Source organism: Neopelma chrysocephalum, unplaced genomic scaffold (genome assembly GCF_003984885.1).
Source record: "Neopelma chrysocephalum unplaced genomic scaffold, ASM398488v2 Primary Assembly neopelma1_22, whole genome shotgun sequence".
In the NCBI taxonomy this organism is placed as follows: Eukaryota; Metazoa; Chordata; class Aves; order Passeriformes; family Pipridae; genus Neopelma; species Neopelma chrysocephalum.
Genome location: NW_020897689.1, coordinates 11244641 through 11261462, shown reverse-complemented (window position 1 = coordinate 11261462; position 16822 = coordinate 11244641). Strand labels below are relative to the sequence as shown.

Here is a 16822-nt window from a genome sequence, read left to right as displayed (position 1 = left end):
TAGCCATGACGCTCTCAGTGCATGACCCTTGTCCCTGGCCCGTGGGTGGAGGCAGTAGCCATGTGTCCCCTGGGGCAGAGTCACCAGTCCCATGGTGGCAGCGAGGCTCGGGCATCTGTGGGTGTCGGATGCGCCTGGGTTTCCCTTCCCTGAGGACTTGGGAGTGGCCACAGGCGCTCCCCTTCGGGACGTGGCCCGGCGGCGCTGAGCCCTGCGGGCTGTGGCGCCGTTCCCGCCCGCGCCGCCGCTGGCTCAGGGCTCGTTCCCGCCGCATGAGGGGCTGAGGGAGCGGCGCCAGGAGCCCAGTCCTGCGGCTGTGGAGCCCTCGCTGCCGCCTCCTACACGGCCCCGTTCGCCTCCCCGCGGGCACAGCGGCGCCTCGCAGGGAGCAGTGTCAGGGCTCCAGCCCCGCGGTGGTGAGGGCGGCCCGGTCCCCTCGGTGCCCATGGCCAGTGCCCATTGCTGCCGCTCCAGCAGTGCTTAGGAGGGGGCATAGGAAGCCTGGAGAATACTTTGGTGGAGGCGTCTGTGAGGAAGGGGTGCTGATGGCAGGAGCCTGAAGCCAGATGAGATATAATGGGTATCCACGCCAAATGGATAGGCTGTGGGGACGCTGGTGAACATGGTCACCCTGGTAGTGGGAATAGTCAGACTTTATTTTTTGAAGCTTAGGTGATGACTCTTCAGTGCACAATGAGCTGAACCAAGCTTAATCCTTCCTAGTTGTTTGGTGTCCTGTTTTCCTGGGCCAGGAAACAGGGGGGCCAGGGTGCTACAGTGTGTGTTTAATCCCTTCTTGCTGAAGGTTTGTGCAGCAGTAACCCTAAAGAAACCCTATTATAAATTCTATTTCAATTTGTGCTTATAATTTGTTACTTCAGGCACTAAACACATCCCAGCACACAGCATACAATTCTCAGGCCGCAGGGTTTTACATTGCTGCCACACTGACATTGTGCTGGAAACCAGTTACTCCTCTCTTAGATGTTGATCTGTTTGTCCTCCTGAAGCCACTTCTGTGAACCCCTACAGGGGATCTTCCATGTGCTATGAGCTTTGATTCCTCATCATCTCAGTAATTCTGTGTCCTATCCTTTACCAGGTAGCTAAATCTTACTTTTGAAGATTTGAATGGCATTTCACATTGGTCATTTACAGAGAGGACAAAGGACACTTTGCAGAAGAAAATCTGTAAGACAGTAAAACAGATGCATGTATACAAAATGCCATATTTTGGCCTTAGTAATTCTTCTAAATTCTGCAAAATAGTGCTTCGTGGTATGAGACTACACTTAAAAAAAAAAACGATATGCAGGTAATACACAATGAAAACAGCACTGAAGATCATGATCAACCTCCAAAACAAAATTGTAATTGTAAAAGTTTTGTCTATGGGAATCAAAAGTGATCTTCTGGGTACATGGATGGAAATAAGTGTTTGCGAGATCAGCATCTTAAGTGGGTGCTACAGGAGGTAACAGCAGAGTAAGAAAGATTTTAAAGAAAAGATGTTTCCCAATTTCACACTTTTAACAGCTATGACAGACTTATCAAATAAGGGAGATAAAATTTTGTCTTACTTTTGATAGACTGATTATACTTATAAAATAAACAGGGGAGGTTAAATTAAATGCAAGCTTTAATTTCATGGGTTAGGGAATTAGGAGAGTGAAATAATTCGGGGGGGGCAGGGAAACACATTAGACCATTCTTCAGAAATTCACTCTAGGAATTGAGTATGCTTCAGCCATTGGAAACAACTTCCATTCATGTCATTTCAAAATCCTTAAAGAATTGCATAGTTTGAAAAAAAAGACTATTTTAATTTTGTGTAGATTTGCTAATATATACCAGCAGTAGTAGTAGTAGTAGTAGTAGTAGTAGAAGTTCTAATATAATTTTTTCACAGTTTATACCCACAGTTTGAGAAAGAGTGCAAAAATCTTGGAAGATGCATCCTGAAATACAGAAAATGAGGGAAGTTGCCCTTGTTTACCTTGACAGAAGTGGTGGTCTTCAGAAATTTGTGCATGATTGCAAAAGATATAATGGTATTACTCACTTAATACATAGTTGTTAAATTGATACATAATGTTACACAAATCTCTGTTATTTTAAGATGCTTTTTGCTCCTGCAGATTCAAAACAAAGTTATGCTGTTTATCGTTTCATTATTTCAATAAATCCTTCTGACATTGCTGAATTGGATGCAACTCTTGGAAACTATATTCTTCATAATCCCCTACAAGCTGCACAGATTTTTCAGTCAGTAAGTGTATATTTATAGATGAGTAGACAAAAGTATGGCTTCAATATTTTAACAAGACTTCCATTCTAAAATGAAGTTATTTTTCTGTCATAGGTATGCTTCATAGCTATTAAGACATTATCATTAATTGAACAATTGGAGACAGAGGCCCAGGTGAGTCTGCATTGTTTTTCTCCATTTAGATCGTACATCTTCTAAGTATAGTGAAGTATTAACAAATGTTTTTGTATTAAGTTTTCATTTTCCCTTTGGCTGTAGTATTATTTCTAATTAAAAATAGCTGGAAGTTCCACCCAGCCATATTGCAAGAATTTTGAGATAATTAATATGAAACCTAATTATTCTTCATGTGTTTCTGAAAATATTTTTAATATTTAGATATCATGTTGTGTGTTTGTCCATGGAAAGTAAAGCAGTTTTAAATAAAAATATATTTTTATTATATTAATGCAATTGTATCTCTTGCTAGATCAGTGTATTGCTGAAACCAACACATTTGCCACCTTTACCAAGTTATGTTCTGAGTCTTTCTGCATATCCCTTTAATTGCACATCTCAAAGATTTTATATGTCTGAAGGGATAGTGATTGCAATGGGAACTGTAACAAAATACACACAAGGAGCAAGATTTCTTTGTGCTGAGGAAACCTGTCCGTTCTCTGAAGGTAGTAAAAAAATAAATAAAAATCAGAACTATTTCAAAAGCTTTTTAATAAATTTGGTAATGAAATATTAAAAGCCTAACATAAAAAAGGTATTTTCCTATATAATTTTATTATGCATACATTTTTGTAATAAGCACAGTAGGATTTTTATTAATCGAAAGCAGTGGACCTTGCCCAGCATTATTAAATGTTTTTGGAGCATAGCTATGCCAGCAATCCCTTTTGCTAATGTAGAAGATAGTTTATATGGGAAAAGATATGTTGCCAAAATAGTTGAAAGTAAAAGAGCTAAACTAGTAAAATACCTTTTCCCTTGGAAACTGTGCTTCTTATTGCATAAAAATACCACAGAACAATATGCTTAAGTGTCTGGCAAAGGCTTCAAGCACAGAACAAGTTTGCTTTAATGAGTAGCTGACTTCTGTGGAACTACTTCTTGGAGTAATATTGCTGAACTACTCATACCATTGTGGAGTGAGGCCTTAAGTATTTTTAAGGCTGTTTTGTTTGGTTCCTCCTGTTAACAGAGACCATACAGTTATAAAAGAGATTATAAAACCCAAAGTTTGGAGACTGCAGAATAAATCATACAGATATCTTTATGAGGGCACGTACTTCCATATCCCATGTCATTCCCACGCCAGGCAGAAGCCGCAGTGGCTCGCTCCTCAGAAAGCCTGGCCAACCCGTTCCGCTTGGGAATGTGCAGTAGGAAATTCTGCCATCTGGTGGTCAAGCCACAACAAAGTATATGCATCATTTTAGTGGAAGCAGCGTACATGAAGGGAGGCTCATCTAAAGAAACACATGATAAATTTGGAATTTCACTGTCCAGTATTTTAATCGCTTCTGTTCTTGATGAGAATTTTAAAACTAAAGCTATGCCTCTAAATGTTTGGTAAATTATTACTTCTTTTTTAGGGTTTAGGTACATCAGAGTGCATTGTCCTGGAGCTACAGAGTCTGCCACAGTTAGGACTGATTTTGTGTGTACCTTGTGTTCTTCACCACTGCAGGAAGACATGAAATTTAGAGTACTTGGTGGTAGGATCTATGTAATCTTATTTTCAGATCTGGTACTTTCCTATTTCTGTTACACAATAAGTAAACAAAATAGTTAAGTGGAAAAAGCACCGGAATAAACCAGTCATTTAAAAAAAATGTTTTCAAGAGAACTAACTTTTTTCTCTGCTTTTGTTTTGAAAGATAAACAAATAGTTGAAATGATTGATGCTAAAATTCTGAATGCTTTGAAAGGATATTCCAATGATAAATCACATTTTAGGATTCAGGCATTTACAGTTTTCTTGAGAGGTAAGCTGAATTTTAGAGATTTGTCAACAATGTTTTAGAATCAAACTGTAATAATCCCTTGCATTTTACCTGTAGCTCCATTTCCCTGGATAGAATGGTGGAACTCAAAATTTACATTGCAGGTCTTTATGTATTCCCCCCCTTAATTTTATTGAAATTAGGTAGGTGACAAAACAGTCTGCACAGGTGATTGCAGAGTGCACAAAGCAAAACTCTCATGTTCACTTTTGTACCTCCGTTTAAAGAAAATCTCCTGGCCAGCTCAGCAGTGTTGCATTCTGTCATTTGTTTGTTCCTCCTTTCTACTTCCTTTGGTAATGCTGTTCTGTACTAACTTCATGCCATTTTAACATCCTTCCTCAATCTAGCTGTTTTCCACATTCCATCACGATTCTTGGCTTCTATTACCACTACCTACCTACTACTAAAAAACAATCTATGGGTAAGATACCGTGAGTTGCATGCATTAAATTTCCAGTGGCTTCAGTGATCAGTGAGGCTAGACAGTGTCTGACAGGCTGAGATTCATATTTGGTTAGACCTAGTTCTCATTTCCAAAAAAAAAAAAGGCATTTTTTTTTAAATATGCACAGAAATACTAAGGTTCACAAAGCTATTTGTGAGTCTTTTTGAAATCTGTGTAATCTGTATCTCCTCTTTATTGTGTTGGGGTTTTTTCTGTGACATTTTATGGAACAGTAACTGAAATGGTGTTGCCAGAAATTGTCAAGTAGAAACACATACTTGCAAACAACTGTCCATTTCCTTTTCGATGTAGAACTAAATGCATCCATTTCTTTATCAGGAAACTATTTTTCCTGACCCACTGTGCCTTCCTTACCTTTTGCACTAATTAATTAGAATTGTATACTTCATTTTATTCTAGTCCATTATGGTCAATCTGGCATCCAGCTGTTGTTTTCTGCTGATGTTAAATCATAAAATCAAACATTCAGACTGTGAAGAAGTTTTCTGACCATGTCTTTAAAATTATTTTTATGCCCTAACATATCTGCAGGTCTGCCTCCCCCACTTTTCTTTTTTATTTATTTCTAGATGAACTGGCCAATAAAATGACAATAGGAAACCACTACAGGATTATAGGAATTCCAGCTTGTGTACAAAATGGCTTACAAGCTACAGCATGTATAGAAGTAAATAGCATACAGCTCTGTAAACCAAATGGTAAGAAAGATCCATCAAAAATTGACTGAAAAAGATGCAAAACCTTCTGGAACAAAATCTTGAGAATTGGTATAGTTTTCTATTCCCTAGAGGTCCAGATTACAAAACCACTCAGGGACTTTCCTACTGCAGTCTGAAATGTGTACTTGCTGTTATTTGATAATATCTGCTTTTGCCCACTTTCCATACATTGGGAAACTACCTAATTATTTATTGCAGTTCTTCAACTTTTCTTTCCAACTTCTCCTATCCATTGGAAGGCACTTTGAAATCATGTTAAATGAACCTGATATTTGAGTTTGTTATTCCCTTCAACCTTTTTACTTTTTACCTTTACTACTTTTTAGTAGTACAATTAAGTGTCAGATGTTTACATTCTGAATTTGTGCTTAATACAGGAACATATTAATTAAGTTTTGTATCAAGACTAGAATTAATTAGTGATTTTATTCTAATATATCTGCATAGATCTCTCTTAAGTGTTTGTTAACCTCTACTTTGTTTCCATTAGGTCCTTCTTTTCTCAGTAACAATTTTAAGTATCTGCTCTCATTGACTTCAAGTTCATGCTGGAGGTTTACTGCTGTCCTGGCCAACATCTTTGCTTCTCAAGTTGTTCCACCAGGCACTTACAATACTCTTAAACTTGCAATATTGCTGAGTCTGGTACAGACATGTGAAAAAGAAAATGCAGATTATCTGGATCTGTTGATTGTGACAAGTGACACACTAGTAATTGATAGGTAAAGAGATTCCTTATTTTTCACATAAATTAGAATTTAAAATTAGTATTTTTAAAGACAATAGGATCGGTCTTACATGAAAAGCTAGAGACTATATATAAAAAAAAATGCAAGGCTCAAACTTAGTAAAAATAATAATTTTTTTTCCCCTGAGACATTTTTATTTCTTTCAAATGATAAATCTAGATCACAACTTTACTAATAATAAACCCTCTTACCACTTTCATAATGATAGCAATAAGAATTCAGCACTAGCACTGTTCAGCAGAGCTCAAACAAAACATTATTCTAAAATCAAAACTGAAGACTGTCCCAGGAGCTGGTAATGATAAAAACAAAGGACTAAACTTTTCAAATCTTGTGTCACTTGAAGCCTTTTCATCACTGGTTCCCAGCCATCAGCATTTTTAGTTAATAAGCAGTGTGTAAATCGTTACTTACATTTTTATCTCTCTTTTTCATAATAACTGTACTGATAAGGTATCACAAGTCACGCACATCTTTACATGTCGACCATAAATCCAGTTACTGCTGCCTTTAACTAAACATTTTTCTATATTTTCCCATTTTATGTATTTACCTCTTAGAACAACTATAAACTGTTAACACAATTTTATATACACTGCAGAAAAGTACAAACTGTTCAGCTTTAAAATTACATTATCTTAAACAAAACTGCTTTCTTTTTCCCAAGATCAAAATAGGGCTTCACTTTTATTTTTGAAAGATCTTTGAAAGTGGCACGAACTTAATTTTAATTTGGAACTTCTTAAAAAAAATCATTAATATTTTATGTTGTGGGAAAAAAATACTTAGACCATTTCAAAATTTAACTGTAGAAAAATTAGTTCAAATTTAAAAAATGTGGGCTGCAAGATTTTTTCCTCCAGGTTTAGAGTAAGATTTCATAGAAGCAGGAGCTCAGAGTGTTTTAAGAATCAAAACATCTGGTTAATATTAAAAGAGCTGCACACTGTAAATCTTGATCAATATTGTAATCTGTATTGTCTTGCATGTGCACAGTATTTTACTATCAGCAGCCTGTCAAAGTAGGCATTTCCTACATCATATATCTATTGGTGTGATACTCTATTTACCAATACTTACCAGTTTTACTCAATCATTTTCTCCCAGGTATTTTCTCCCATGCTCTGACATCTTAAAATCGTTAGGAACCTTTGATTGTGGAACCAGACAGACAATTTGCAACATCTCTATGCCAAGGAACATAGTACAGGGGATGAAAAAGATATTCTATACCTTCTTTCTCCAAAAGAATTGGGGAGGTGGGGGTGTAAGCCAAGAAGGCAGAGCTTAGAAGTTCCAGCCTTTTCATTTTTCCCAGATGGCCAGGATTACTAATCCTCTTACCTTTTAAATCACTGGAAAAGTATCTCTAGAATAAAAAGAGGAGTTAACAATATGACGTTATTATGAGACTTCTTTGACTTCCTAGAAATCACTTATATTGCAAACCACGGTTTGCCTCATGTTTAATCCATAAGAAATACCATCCTGTTGGCAGCTGTTGGAGAGAAAGCTTGGAGCTCTACCTTTGCATTCAAAGTTAAACATTTAGTTTTGACACTGGTTTCGTATTAAGGGGTTTTTTTCTTGTTGTTGTATCTAAATGAGTCTTAACACTTTATAATGGTATTTATATATATTAAGTAAGGTATTTTTTTAAAAGTGAACAATAATTTAAGAGCTTATGACTGACAGAATTATTTAATCCTGCAGGCTTCTGAACTACAGTTTATGCCTTCTGCCTCGTGGCATACGACACCCACCTTCCAGTGAAATTTTTCCTTCTGTGTCCAAAGATAAACATGGAACTGGAAGTGCCAGTATTCAAGCCTGCAGCACTGTGCTGGCCAAGGGTGGTGTCTGTTACATAGGAGACTTATCTTCATATAAAAAGGATAAACTTGAACTTCTACAGTCTGGTAATCTCCCACCTCCAAACAGACGAGGGGAGAGAACTAAACAAACACAGAAATTCACAGCTGGGTTTGATCCCCAGCTTACAGGCCTCAAATGCTTCAAAAATCCGTAAGCTGTTTTTAATGAGTCTGTGTAAGAAATAAGGACAAAAAAGCCAAGGTCCTGTAAACTTGTATTTGCTGCACTACCGAGATCCATTAGTCATGGCAATTTAGAGAAATGAGGGCAACAAAGGTGGTGAAGGGCCTTAAGGGGAAGCCATATGAGGAGCAGCTGAGCTGACTTGTCTGTTCAGCCTGGAGAAGACTGAGGGGAGACCTCGGCAGTCTACAACTTCCTTGTGAGGGGAAGAGGGGGGGCAGGCACTGATCTCTTCTCTGTGGTGACCAGTGACAGAACCCAAGGGAATGGCCTGAGCTGTGTCAGGGGAGGTTTAGGTTGGATATTAGAAAGAGGCTTTTCCCCCAGAGGTGGTTGGGCACTGGAACAGGCTCCCCAGGGAAGTGGTCACAGCACCAAGCCCGGCAGAATTCACAAAGCATTTGGATGATATTCTCAGGCATGTGGTGTGACTCCTGAGGATGGTCCTGTGCAGAGCCAGGAGTTGGACTGGATGATCCTTGTCAGTCTGTTCCAACTTAGCATATTGTGTGATTCTGTGAAGTCATAATCGTGACTGGTTTCAAATAATGTGTGTGGTACTACAATTTATAGTCAAGCTAAATCGATCATGTAACTGATTAGTTTTGTCTTATCCTAGTACTAGAGAGCAGAACAACAACAGTATTTATTCCTGGGAAGAAGTATGGAGAAGAAGCTGACCAACAAGTTACTATTTCAGTTCAGACCAATTTTTGGTCTTTTGTGGATGTGGATTCTTCATCAAAGAAACATATACAAAAGGATAACTTTTTAATTGGACAAATGGTAAAGCACATGCCTTATTATGACAGGAACTGTATTATAGCTGTTATTTGTGTTTATCGTTATTTCAACTGATAAAATAATGAAAACAATTCAACTTGTTAGTATTTCCAGAAAAGTCACAACTTTAGTGACTTTCAAGTATCTTCTAAAATGAGGTAGCTTTCCCAAACATAGGGATCAGTGAAACAAAATTTTACTGTTATAGGTAAATTCATTGGATAATCTTGCAGTATAATGAATATTGAATATTTCAGATGGAAAACACTGTGATGGGGCTACAAGTCAAAAGCCCAAAATAAAGTAATTGGTTTTGTTCTCTGGGTCTTCTCTTTAGGACACGAGTTTGATTCCAGCTAACCTTGTAGATGTTTTTGGGCTCTTGATATACAATGAGTTTCCTTCTTGTCGACTATCTTCTCCTCTTGTACACCATATCTTGAAAAAAGCCATTAATCCTGAAGCCATGCTGTACAAAGTCTCACAGCAGTTCAGAACACAGGATTATGAGGAGGTAACAGATTGTACACAATAATTTACACGCATTATATTTGGGAATATCATACGGGTTTTGGCATCAGAGGGTTCTCTCTGCACAGTCTGATTACTTATTTTTGATACTCACTTTCTGTCCTTTCCCCCTCCCATATTCTCACTAGCACTAATAGGATCATCAAAAGAAGCAACTCCAGTTCTTTAAAAGGGTCAGCGTAATAAATTCAGTTTGATCATATTTCTGGAAAGCATAATAGGTTAACATTCATATGAGAACAGATCTTCTATGCCTACTTTTGACCAGAAAAGTTTATAATCACTAGTTAATATTCCATTCTAAATAAACTATCAGTATCTCTAGTATAATTAAGAGATGATTCCCTCAAAGTGTTTGAGGCCACGTTGGATGGAGCTCTGAGCAACCCCACCTAGTGGAAAGTGTCCCTACCCATGGCAGAGGAGTTGAAACTAGATGATCTTTAAGGTCCCTTCCAACCCAAACCATTATATGATCCTATGTTTACTATCCTAGATCTATCCTTATTATGTTAAATACTTTCCCTTTTCAGCAGTCAAATGGTGACAACTGTCTCTGTTTTCTACCAATAGTTTTTATAATACTGTACAGCCTCTATTACTACGCCACTGGTATGTTAAAAGGTGTGAAAAAAAATCAATCCTTTTTTTTTACAGTTAAATATTTTCACTGTATACCCTCTCTCTCTAGTTTATTTTGTTTGCTAAGACTCTTCATGTTGAACTGAGTTCAGAAGCAGAAAACCTCATTCAAGGTTACTATCTTGCAAGTCGCAGGGTTAGAAGAGATTCCGTTCATGGATCAACATTATCAGCATCTGCACTAAAAGTTCTGTGAGTCCTACTTTTCACAGTAAGCGAAACACACCTGTGTTTCAAAGAGAAATTGCACTAATCTGGTCAAGAGCTTGCTTAATAAAAATCTAGATAAGACTCTTATGTTTTGAAAGGTCAAGCATAAAGGATCTTATTTATCGCTTATGAATGCCGAAAGAAATCTAAGTTCAAAGAACTTTTCCAAGCAAAAAATATAACAGGGATTTACAAAACAAGTATTATTATTGAAGCTACCTAGAAAAACAAAAATGGGATTTAAATATTCACAGCTTTATTATGGGAGTAAAACAAGTATTAATAATAGATAATATGTCAACTTCTACTGCTTTCATAGCATAATATGTATTTTGTCAGTGTTAAGTATAACTGCACAGTTGAAGTATGAAAACACTTCAGTGTTAACTTTTGATTTACACAAGTGCTTGAAACAGGGCAATACACATAGCATTCACTTCTGCAGTATTTTTTATTTCTGACATGCTTATATTGATCTCTCAGGATTTCACTGTCTAAGGCTCATACCAAGCTAAGTTTAAGACACACAGTACTTGAAGAAGATGCTTTGATTGCCATCTTGTTACTTGAGTCATCTCTTACCCTAAAACACGGTAAATAATGCAACTCAGCCTTTAGGTTATTCATGTTTGTTAGTTTGAAAAAAGTTTGTATCAATTGATTGCAGTAACAGGTCATTTCAAATCAAAATCCAGAGTTTCCACTGCTGAAGTTGGTATTGGAAGTCTGTCAGTTGGCTTCCCTGCTGAGCCTCAGTGCCAGCACCAAGTCTGTCCTTCACCCTGGTTTATTTGAGGTGTTGCTCCTCTAACACTGGTCAAGGTTAAAGGATAGATTTCCCTTCTTGGGGAAGCTGAAAACAAGGGTTGGGATTTTTTAGTTTGTTTATCAAGCATCACAGTCACATTTGTTCACACACAGCTTTAGAAACAAGGTTAAAATTATGATCTAACACTTAAAAATGGTAATACAGAAGATTGCATTACTATATAATCTGTGTCGCACTTTTTTCATCTCGAAGTACTGGCTAAAATTTATCAAGTCTTCAGCCTAAGTCTTGATTTCTTCTTTGCTTAGGCACATCTGCATTATGTGTAGCACCAAATTCTGTATTTCCATTTGACCTCAGTGATGAAAACTCCCTGCAACAGAGAGATATTTACCTCATGCAGTGTCACCATGAACTCCTGAAGTTTATTGCTGCATATGGTCCAGGAATTCACATCAACACTAATGAAGAGTAAAAACTCCTCTCTGTGGAGTAAAGCCTGAAGCTTTGGCTTTTTGAGACTATTTTATTGAGTTAGAAATACAAAAATATAAAAAACTTACTAGTTGTCTAAGACAGTTCAGTGCTGTTTTATAAGGAATAAAGCATATCCAACAGGATTTGAATTGCTAGTTTTTTGACAGTGTTCTTTGAAGGCAAGAGGGATGCCTTCATCCTGGGAGGCCATGGCCCCAGAATATAGCCACAATCACAATCTCTCTTCCTGGCAACAAATGTTCATTCACTGATAAATGAGGACTAAGCAGGGTTTTTAGTAAGATAACTAAAATTTAAACCCCAATTTCAGAATCTAATGTTGCCTTTCAACTACGTGAATTCACTGCAGTTTTTCTTGTTGCTTATTTTCAAGTGTATCACCCAGAGGGTTAAGTAGTTTTAAGTACATTAAAACTTTTCCTAGTTTAAGCCAACTTTCATTACTCATGCTGTATAAATTTTGAAATGTATAAAACCATCACCATACTGCTTCATGTTTTGTGTCTTTTTTTACATTACAGCAACATAGTATTAGACAAGGATGCCAGTGTGCTCCTGCAATAAAAAAAAACCACCCCCCCCACGTTTCCACATCATTTTATGCAGGCTGCAGGGGATAGCAGAATGCCACGGGAGAGTGAAAAGTACTATTAGACAACCTGGTAGGCAGGTAGCTCAATGAGTTCACTTCTACTTCACTGCAAAAACAAGTGTGAAGAATGGTGTGGTAAAAGATGAGGTGTCTGAGATACAGTATGCTTCCCCAACTATGGGCTTTCCTGTATTTCATCTTCCTAGAAAGGATATAGCACTAGACAATCCTCAGCAAGTTTTACATCTAAGATATATATGTTAAATAAAAAAGCAGCAATAAAATTGTACAGACCTCCTGTCAATCTGGACAAGCTAAATATTTAAGGCTTGTGTGAATCCTATACAGGATGTCATCCAGCAGTACCACAGTGCTACTGTTCCCATACCCTTAAGAAAAAACAAGAGTCACTGAAAACAGAAATCCAAGATTTTATTCATACCCACTACTAACATTGTAAACACTTTAGCCAAGATAATGAGTTTTCCTACACGTTTTAACCCTTGCTGTATTCACTTTTAATCCATTTATTTGATACACTCAAATATTCATACCAAGTTCTAAGGCCAGTTCCCTTTCCAGAGTGACACTCTCACCTGAACTTCATTCCAGGATTATTCAGACATATTCAGCAAACAGGTACTTCCCTGCAATATTATTGAATCAAGCAGTATTTCTGAGAAGCAGGAAGGGCCATGGAAGCATTTCCAAGTGCATTAGAACTCCACATTCCAGGCTGCTCTTTTCAAGCTAGGAGCAATAATAATTTTAAAAAGTTAGTTTTCTGTACCCTTAATCCATCTGTATACAAAGTTATTACTTTCACTGGCATTTCAGATTCAAAGATACACATCAAAACCCCTTCAGATGGGTAAACGGCAAAGGTTCTCATCATTATGCCAGCAAAATAATAGACTGAAATAGAATTCCTTTATAAATCACTAGATTTGAGAAGCCATATTAAGGAATTGTATTCTTCAGAAAAAAACATCCTGCAAAAAGAGCACGACATTTTATCCTTACCTCTCCACAGTCTCTCCCATGATCTCTTAAGCAAAAATGGGAAGACTAGCAGTGGACTCTACTGCTGGCTCGGAGTGCATACACAAGGCTGGGAGACAGTGGAGATGGTCACCTGATGTCACCTTTAAAAGAATACGTAACATCAGAAATGACGGGAGCAAATCAAACTGTAAAAATCCTACAATTGGCTGGCACATCAGATACACCACTGCTCATCACAACATTCAGTTGGGTAAACGGCAAAGGGTCATCATCATCGTGCCAGCAAGTTCCTGCCCCTAGTAAGACTAGTGTCACTTTTTACAGGTATCAAATACAACAGAATTGGTTATGTTTGTCTCAAGGGGTGTGCTTCCATAAACAGAAGCACACCCTTTGTTTTAACTGCTAACCACAGAACAAATTCAGTATAGCCAGGAACAAGATAAAAAAAAGCTCTCTTTGGGCACAAAAATCCAGGACCCTCCCTGTTGTTATATTCAAGCCCCAGATGCCAAATATCTTTCTAGAAGTAAAGTTCACTACCGTAGTCGCTTTTCCCTTTGAAATATATTCCAAGTCTGACATGGGTAAGTGCAAGGGATGGTGATCTGAACACACTGTTCTTCACTTCAGTCTCTCACTTCCAACTAGCGTCTGTTAATTCCTCAAATCAGAACTCGTTTCTCTCCCTAGTTAAAAACAAGCCTCTCTGATATTATTACAAAACTCTCCTTTCTGATTCCTTCAGGATTATTGGATTGCACCTGCTTTATTCTGGGGAGCAAGTCTTAGAGATTTTATAGCTGTCATAATACCTTTTGTTAGACTTTCAACCTCAACCTTACTACATGCAATCATAGGTAGTTCTGTTCCATCTGTAAGAGAATTTGCAAGCCATTAAACAGCTTCAGAACTCTAGATCTAGAAGCTTCTCTCAGCATCTTTAAGTACAGTACAAAGTATTTACTTCTGTAGCTCTAGAATTCACGTGACATCTTTCTGCTTGCAAGGCAACAGCGTGGCAGAGTCCAGATTGAAGATTCCCAGAGCCAGTAACAAACTCATGTTGAACTTCACTTGCTGCCTAAAACAATGAAAAGAAGCAGATGTTTGATTCAGAGAACTCCACTGCTGAGCCAGTAGCACAAAGCATTAACACTTCCTTGGGGACAGTAAGCCAGACAAAGAAATACCAACCACATGCTCCCTTTATAATTACCTGGGGAGAAAACTACAGAGAGCATCAGATGAGATCAAGGTTAAGCAGAGGCACAACTATTTTCCTAAAGCAAGCTGCAGTGTGAGGAATGACTGATTGCAAGACAACTACATTGCTCCTAATGAAGAGCCATGGCTGGGGAGATGAGCACCTTGGCAGGTTACAGCCTTTAACCTCAGTTTACGTGCCACACTCTGGGGAACTCACTGATGTTTAACCACCAGTTGAGTTGAGGTCAGTGCTCACACTGCAGTCCTGGCAGGAGAGCATTACCCCAGAGGCTGCCGAGACCCCTGAGGTCCTGTCCCTGCCAGAACCCACCATTCTGGATCTGTGCCTACAACCCAAAAAGGGCATGATCAGGGTCACCATACAACACTTGCCAAATTCCCTAAAGGAAAAAGAAGGTAATTTATCTTTAGAATTAGGACATGCATTTGCTGATGAGAACGATCTGTCAGCAAAACCAAGTGTCTTCAGATGTCAAATCTGTCATTCCTTTTAAGACTAGATGAGCTAGAGGTAGCTTGAAGTAACCACCATGGCTTTGCCAGGGGAGTGGCACACACTAATTAGGAGCATCTGAGTCTTACATGCTTGCCACGCTCCTGGGAAGCCTGTGTGGGTGGAATGTCAGCATGAGCTGAGCCACTCCAGCACCCAGGCACAGACGCTCACAACAGCATGACAGTCACTCCTCTTTTAAGTGATGGCTTTGATTGTTTAGAAAAGCGCCAACAAACCATCCCTGCAACTCTTGAGATTACAGCCATTGCTCTGGCCTGCCAGGACGGGATTTCTCACATTAAACAGTTGGGGGCATTTCTATTTCCTTTGAAGAGACCAAGAATCGCTCTGCTGTTCAGACGAGCATGTGCCTGGATTGCCAAGCCGAGGAACTGCTCGAAGGAGCACGGGAGAGCTCGAGTGACTCTCTTCCCATGGGCAGCGAAACAGCACCGTGCGGCTGCCGGGGGGTCGGCACGGCCCCCCCGGCGGAGCGGGATCACAGAATCACAGGATGTTAAGAGATTGGGATAGACCTTAAAGATCATCTAGTCCCAACCCCCCTGCCATGGGCAGGGACACCTCCCACAGGCAGGACACCTCCCACTAGATCAGTTTGCTCAAGGTCTTATTCAATCCGGCTTTGAACACTGGCAGGGCTGGAGCATCCACAACTACCCTGTTCCAGTGCCTCACCACTCCACACTAAAGAATCTCCCTCCAGTATCTAACCTAAATTTCCCCTCTTTTAATTTGTACCCATTTGTACCCTCTTTCCATCTGTATTCACCAGACTCGGCTTCCCAGGCTGCCGCTCCCACGCCGGAGGCCGAGGCACGGAGGAACAGCTCACAAGCCACAGAGCTGCCGCACACGGGCAACCCCCGCCCCCGGGCGCCCCTCGCTATCACGGGATCCCCGTGGACGGGCGCTCCCGAGGGGCACGGCCACCGCAAACGCGGGCCAGGTCCCGCCGCATCCATCCACCCTTCCACCCACGCTGAGTCCCGGGCGGGGCAGACGCGGTCGCTCCGGTGCCGCTCGGCTCCCCTCCCCTACCCGGATGCCGTGGGCCGCGTGGAAGAGACAACTCCTGTGGCGGGATCTCCCTAAATACTCCGCGCGGCGGGGGCGGAACAGGCGCGCGGCGCTTTCCGGCTGCGCGCGCACAGGGAAAAGGGGAAAAGCGGAAAAGCTGTGAGTGGCGGGTTATGTGTGTTGAGGGAAGAGCAATGCGTGACCGCGGGGCACGGTGCTGGAGTTACGGCCGCGAGCACTAGGAAAAACAGGTCCGTGCGCAGCCGGCTTTACACGGGCAGGGTGTTTGCGTGTGGCCATGGGAAGTTCGCCTTCCCCGTCCCTCAGAGGGAAAAGGTGTGCTGAAAATAACCGAGGTCTTTTAGGTTACTCCGTGAAAAATGCCACCTTTTGATAGCAATGTGTAAACATTGTACACTTTTATTCCTAAGGCCTTTCATATTTCCAGTGCTAAATGCCAAACTCTTGTATTTCAGCATACGAGGATATTAACTGTTCCTAGGAAGTGTGATATTAGAACCAAACATGTTTTAAACGAACAGGCTTAGAGGCTCTGTTGTGATCCTGGTGTGTAAATTGATGGTAAACAAGAGCTCTCGTACTGGTCAAAGGGAGTGGGTTGCCTTGCCTGGTGTCTTGGTTCTGGAAGGAAAGGAATAAAAATTCTGATGCAGAATAATCTGTCTCAGTGAAAAAAAAAATCCCAACTTATAAGTATGGGGAGTTCTTCTCAAGTGAAAAACTGCTGTTGTAATTCTGCGTATTCT

At 39.8% G+C, this 16822-nt stretch overlaps 1 protein-coding gene, 1 long non-coding RNA gene and 1 other non-coding gene across 7 annotated transcripts; 1 reads left to right on the top strand and 2 right to left on the bottom strand.

The window, feature by feature from the left end:
- The first annotated feature begins 145 nt into the window (after positions 1-145).
- MCMDC2 (minichromosome maintenance domain containing 2) lies at positions 146-12256 on the top strand. 2 transcript variants are annotated; one of them, XM_027700763.1, is made up of 15 exons: positions 147-1191; positions 1910-2051; positions 2139-2269; positions 2363-2422; positions 2739-2934; positions 3856-3978; positions 4141-4248; positions 5305-5433; positions 5945-6176; positions 7917-8122; positions 8881-9047; positions 9382-9558; positions 10267-10409; positions 10911-11020; positions 11505-12256. In XM_027700763.1, the coding sequence occupies exons 2-15, from the start codon at positions 1952-1954 to the stop codon at positions 11669-11671; spliced, it is 2049 nt and encodes a 682-aa protein (XP_027556564.1). In that variant the 5' UTR covers positions 147-1191; positions 1910-1951; the 3' UTR covers positions 11672-12256. The 2 variants fall into 2 exon arrangements, with proteins under 2 accessions (XP_027556649.1, XP_027556564.1); XM_027700848.1 differs by lacking the exon at positions 10911-11020 and having other exon boundaries at positions 146-1191; positions 11505-11666.
- A 445-nt stretch (positions 12257-12701) lies between these two features.
- Positions 12702-16076, bottom strand: LOC113976232. 4 transcript variants are annotated; one of them, XR_003537056.1, is made up of 4 exons: positions 15787-16076; positions 14259-14375; positions 13310-13431; positions 12702-13036 (listed from the first exon to the last, which is right to left on the bottom strand). It is a non-coding gene; the product is annotated as an uncharacterized LOC113976232 (long non-coding RNA). The 4 variants fall into 4 exon arrangements; XR_003537049.1 differs by having other exon boundaries at positions 15808-16075; XR_003537060.1 differs by lacking the exon at positions 15787-16076 and adding an exon at positions 14832-14975.
- LOC113964740 lies at positions 13111-13190 on the bottom strand. The gene has a single exon (XR_003533278.1). It is a non-coding gene; the product is annotated as a small nucleolar RNA SNORD87 (small nucleolar RNA).
- Positions 16077-16822: the final 746 nt, after the last annotated feature.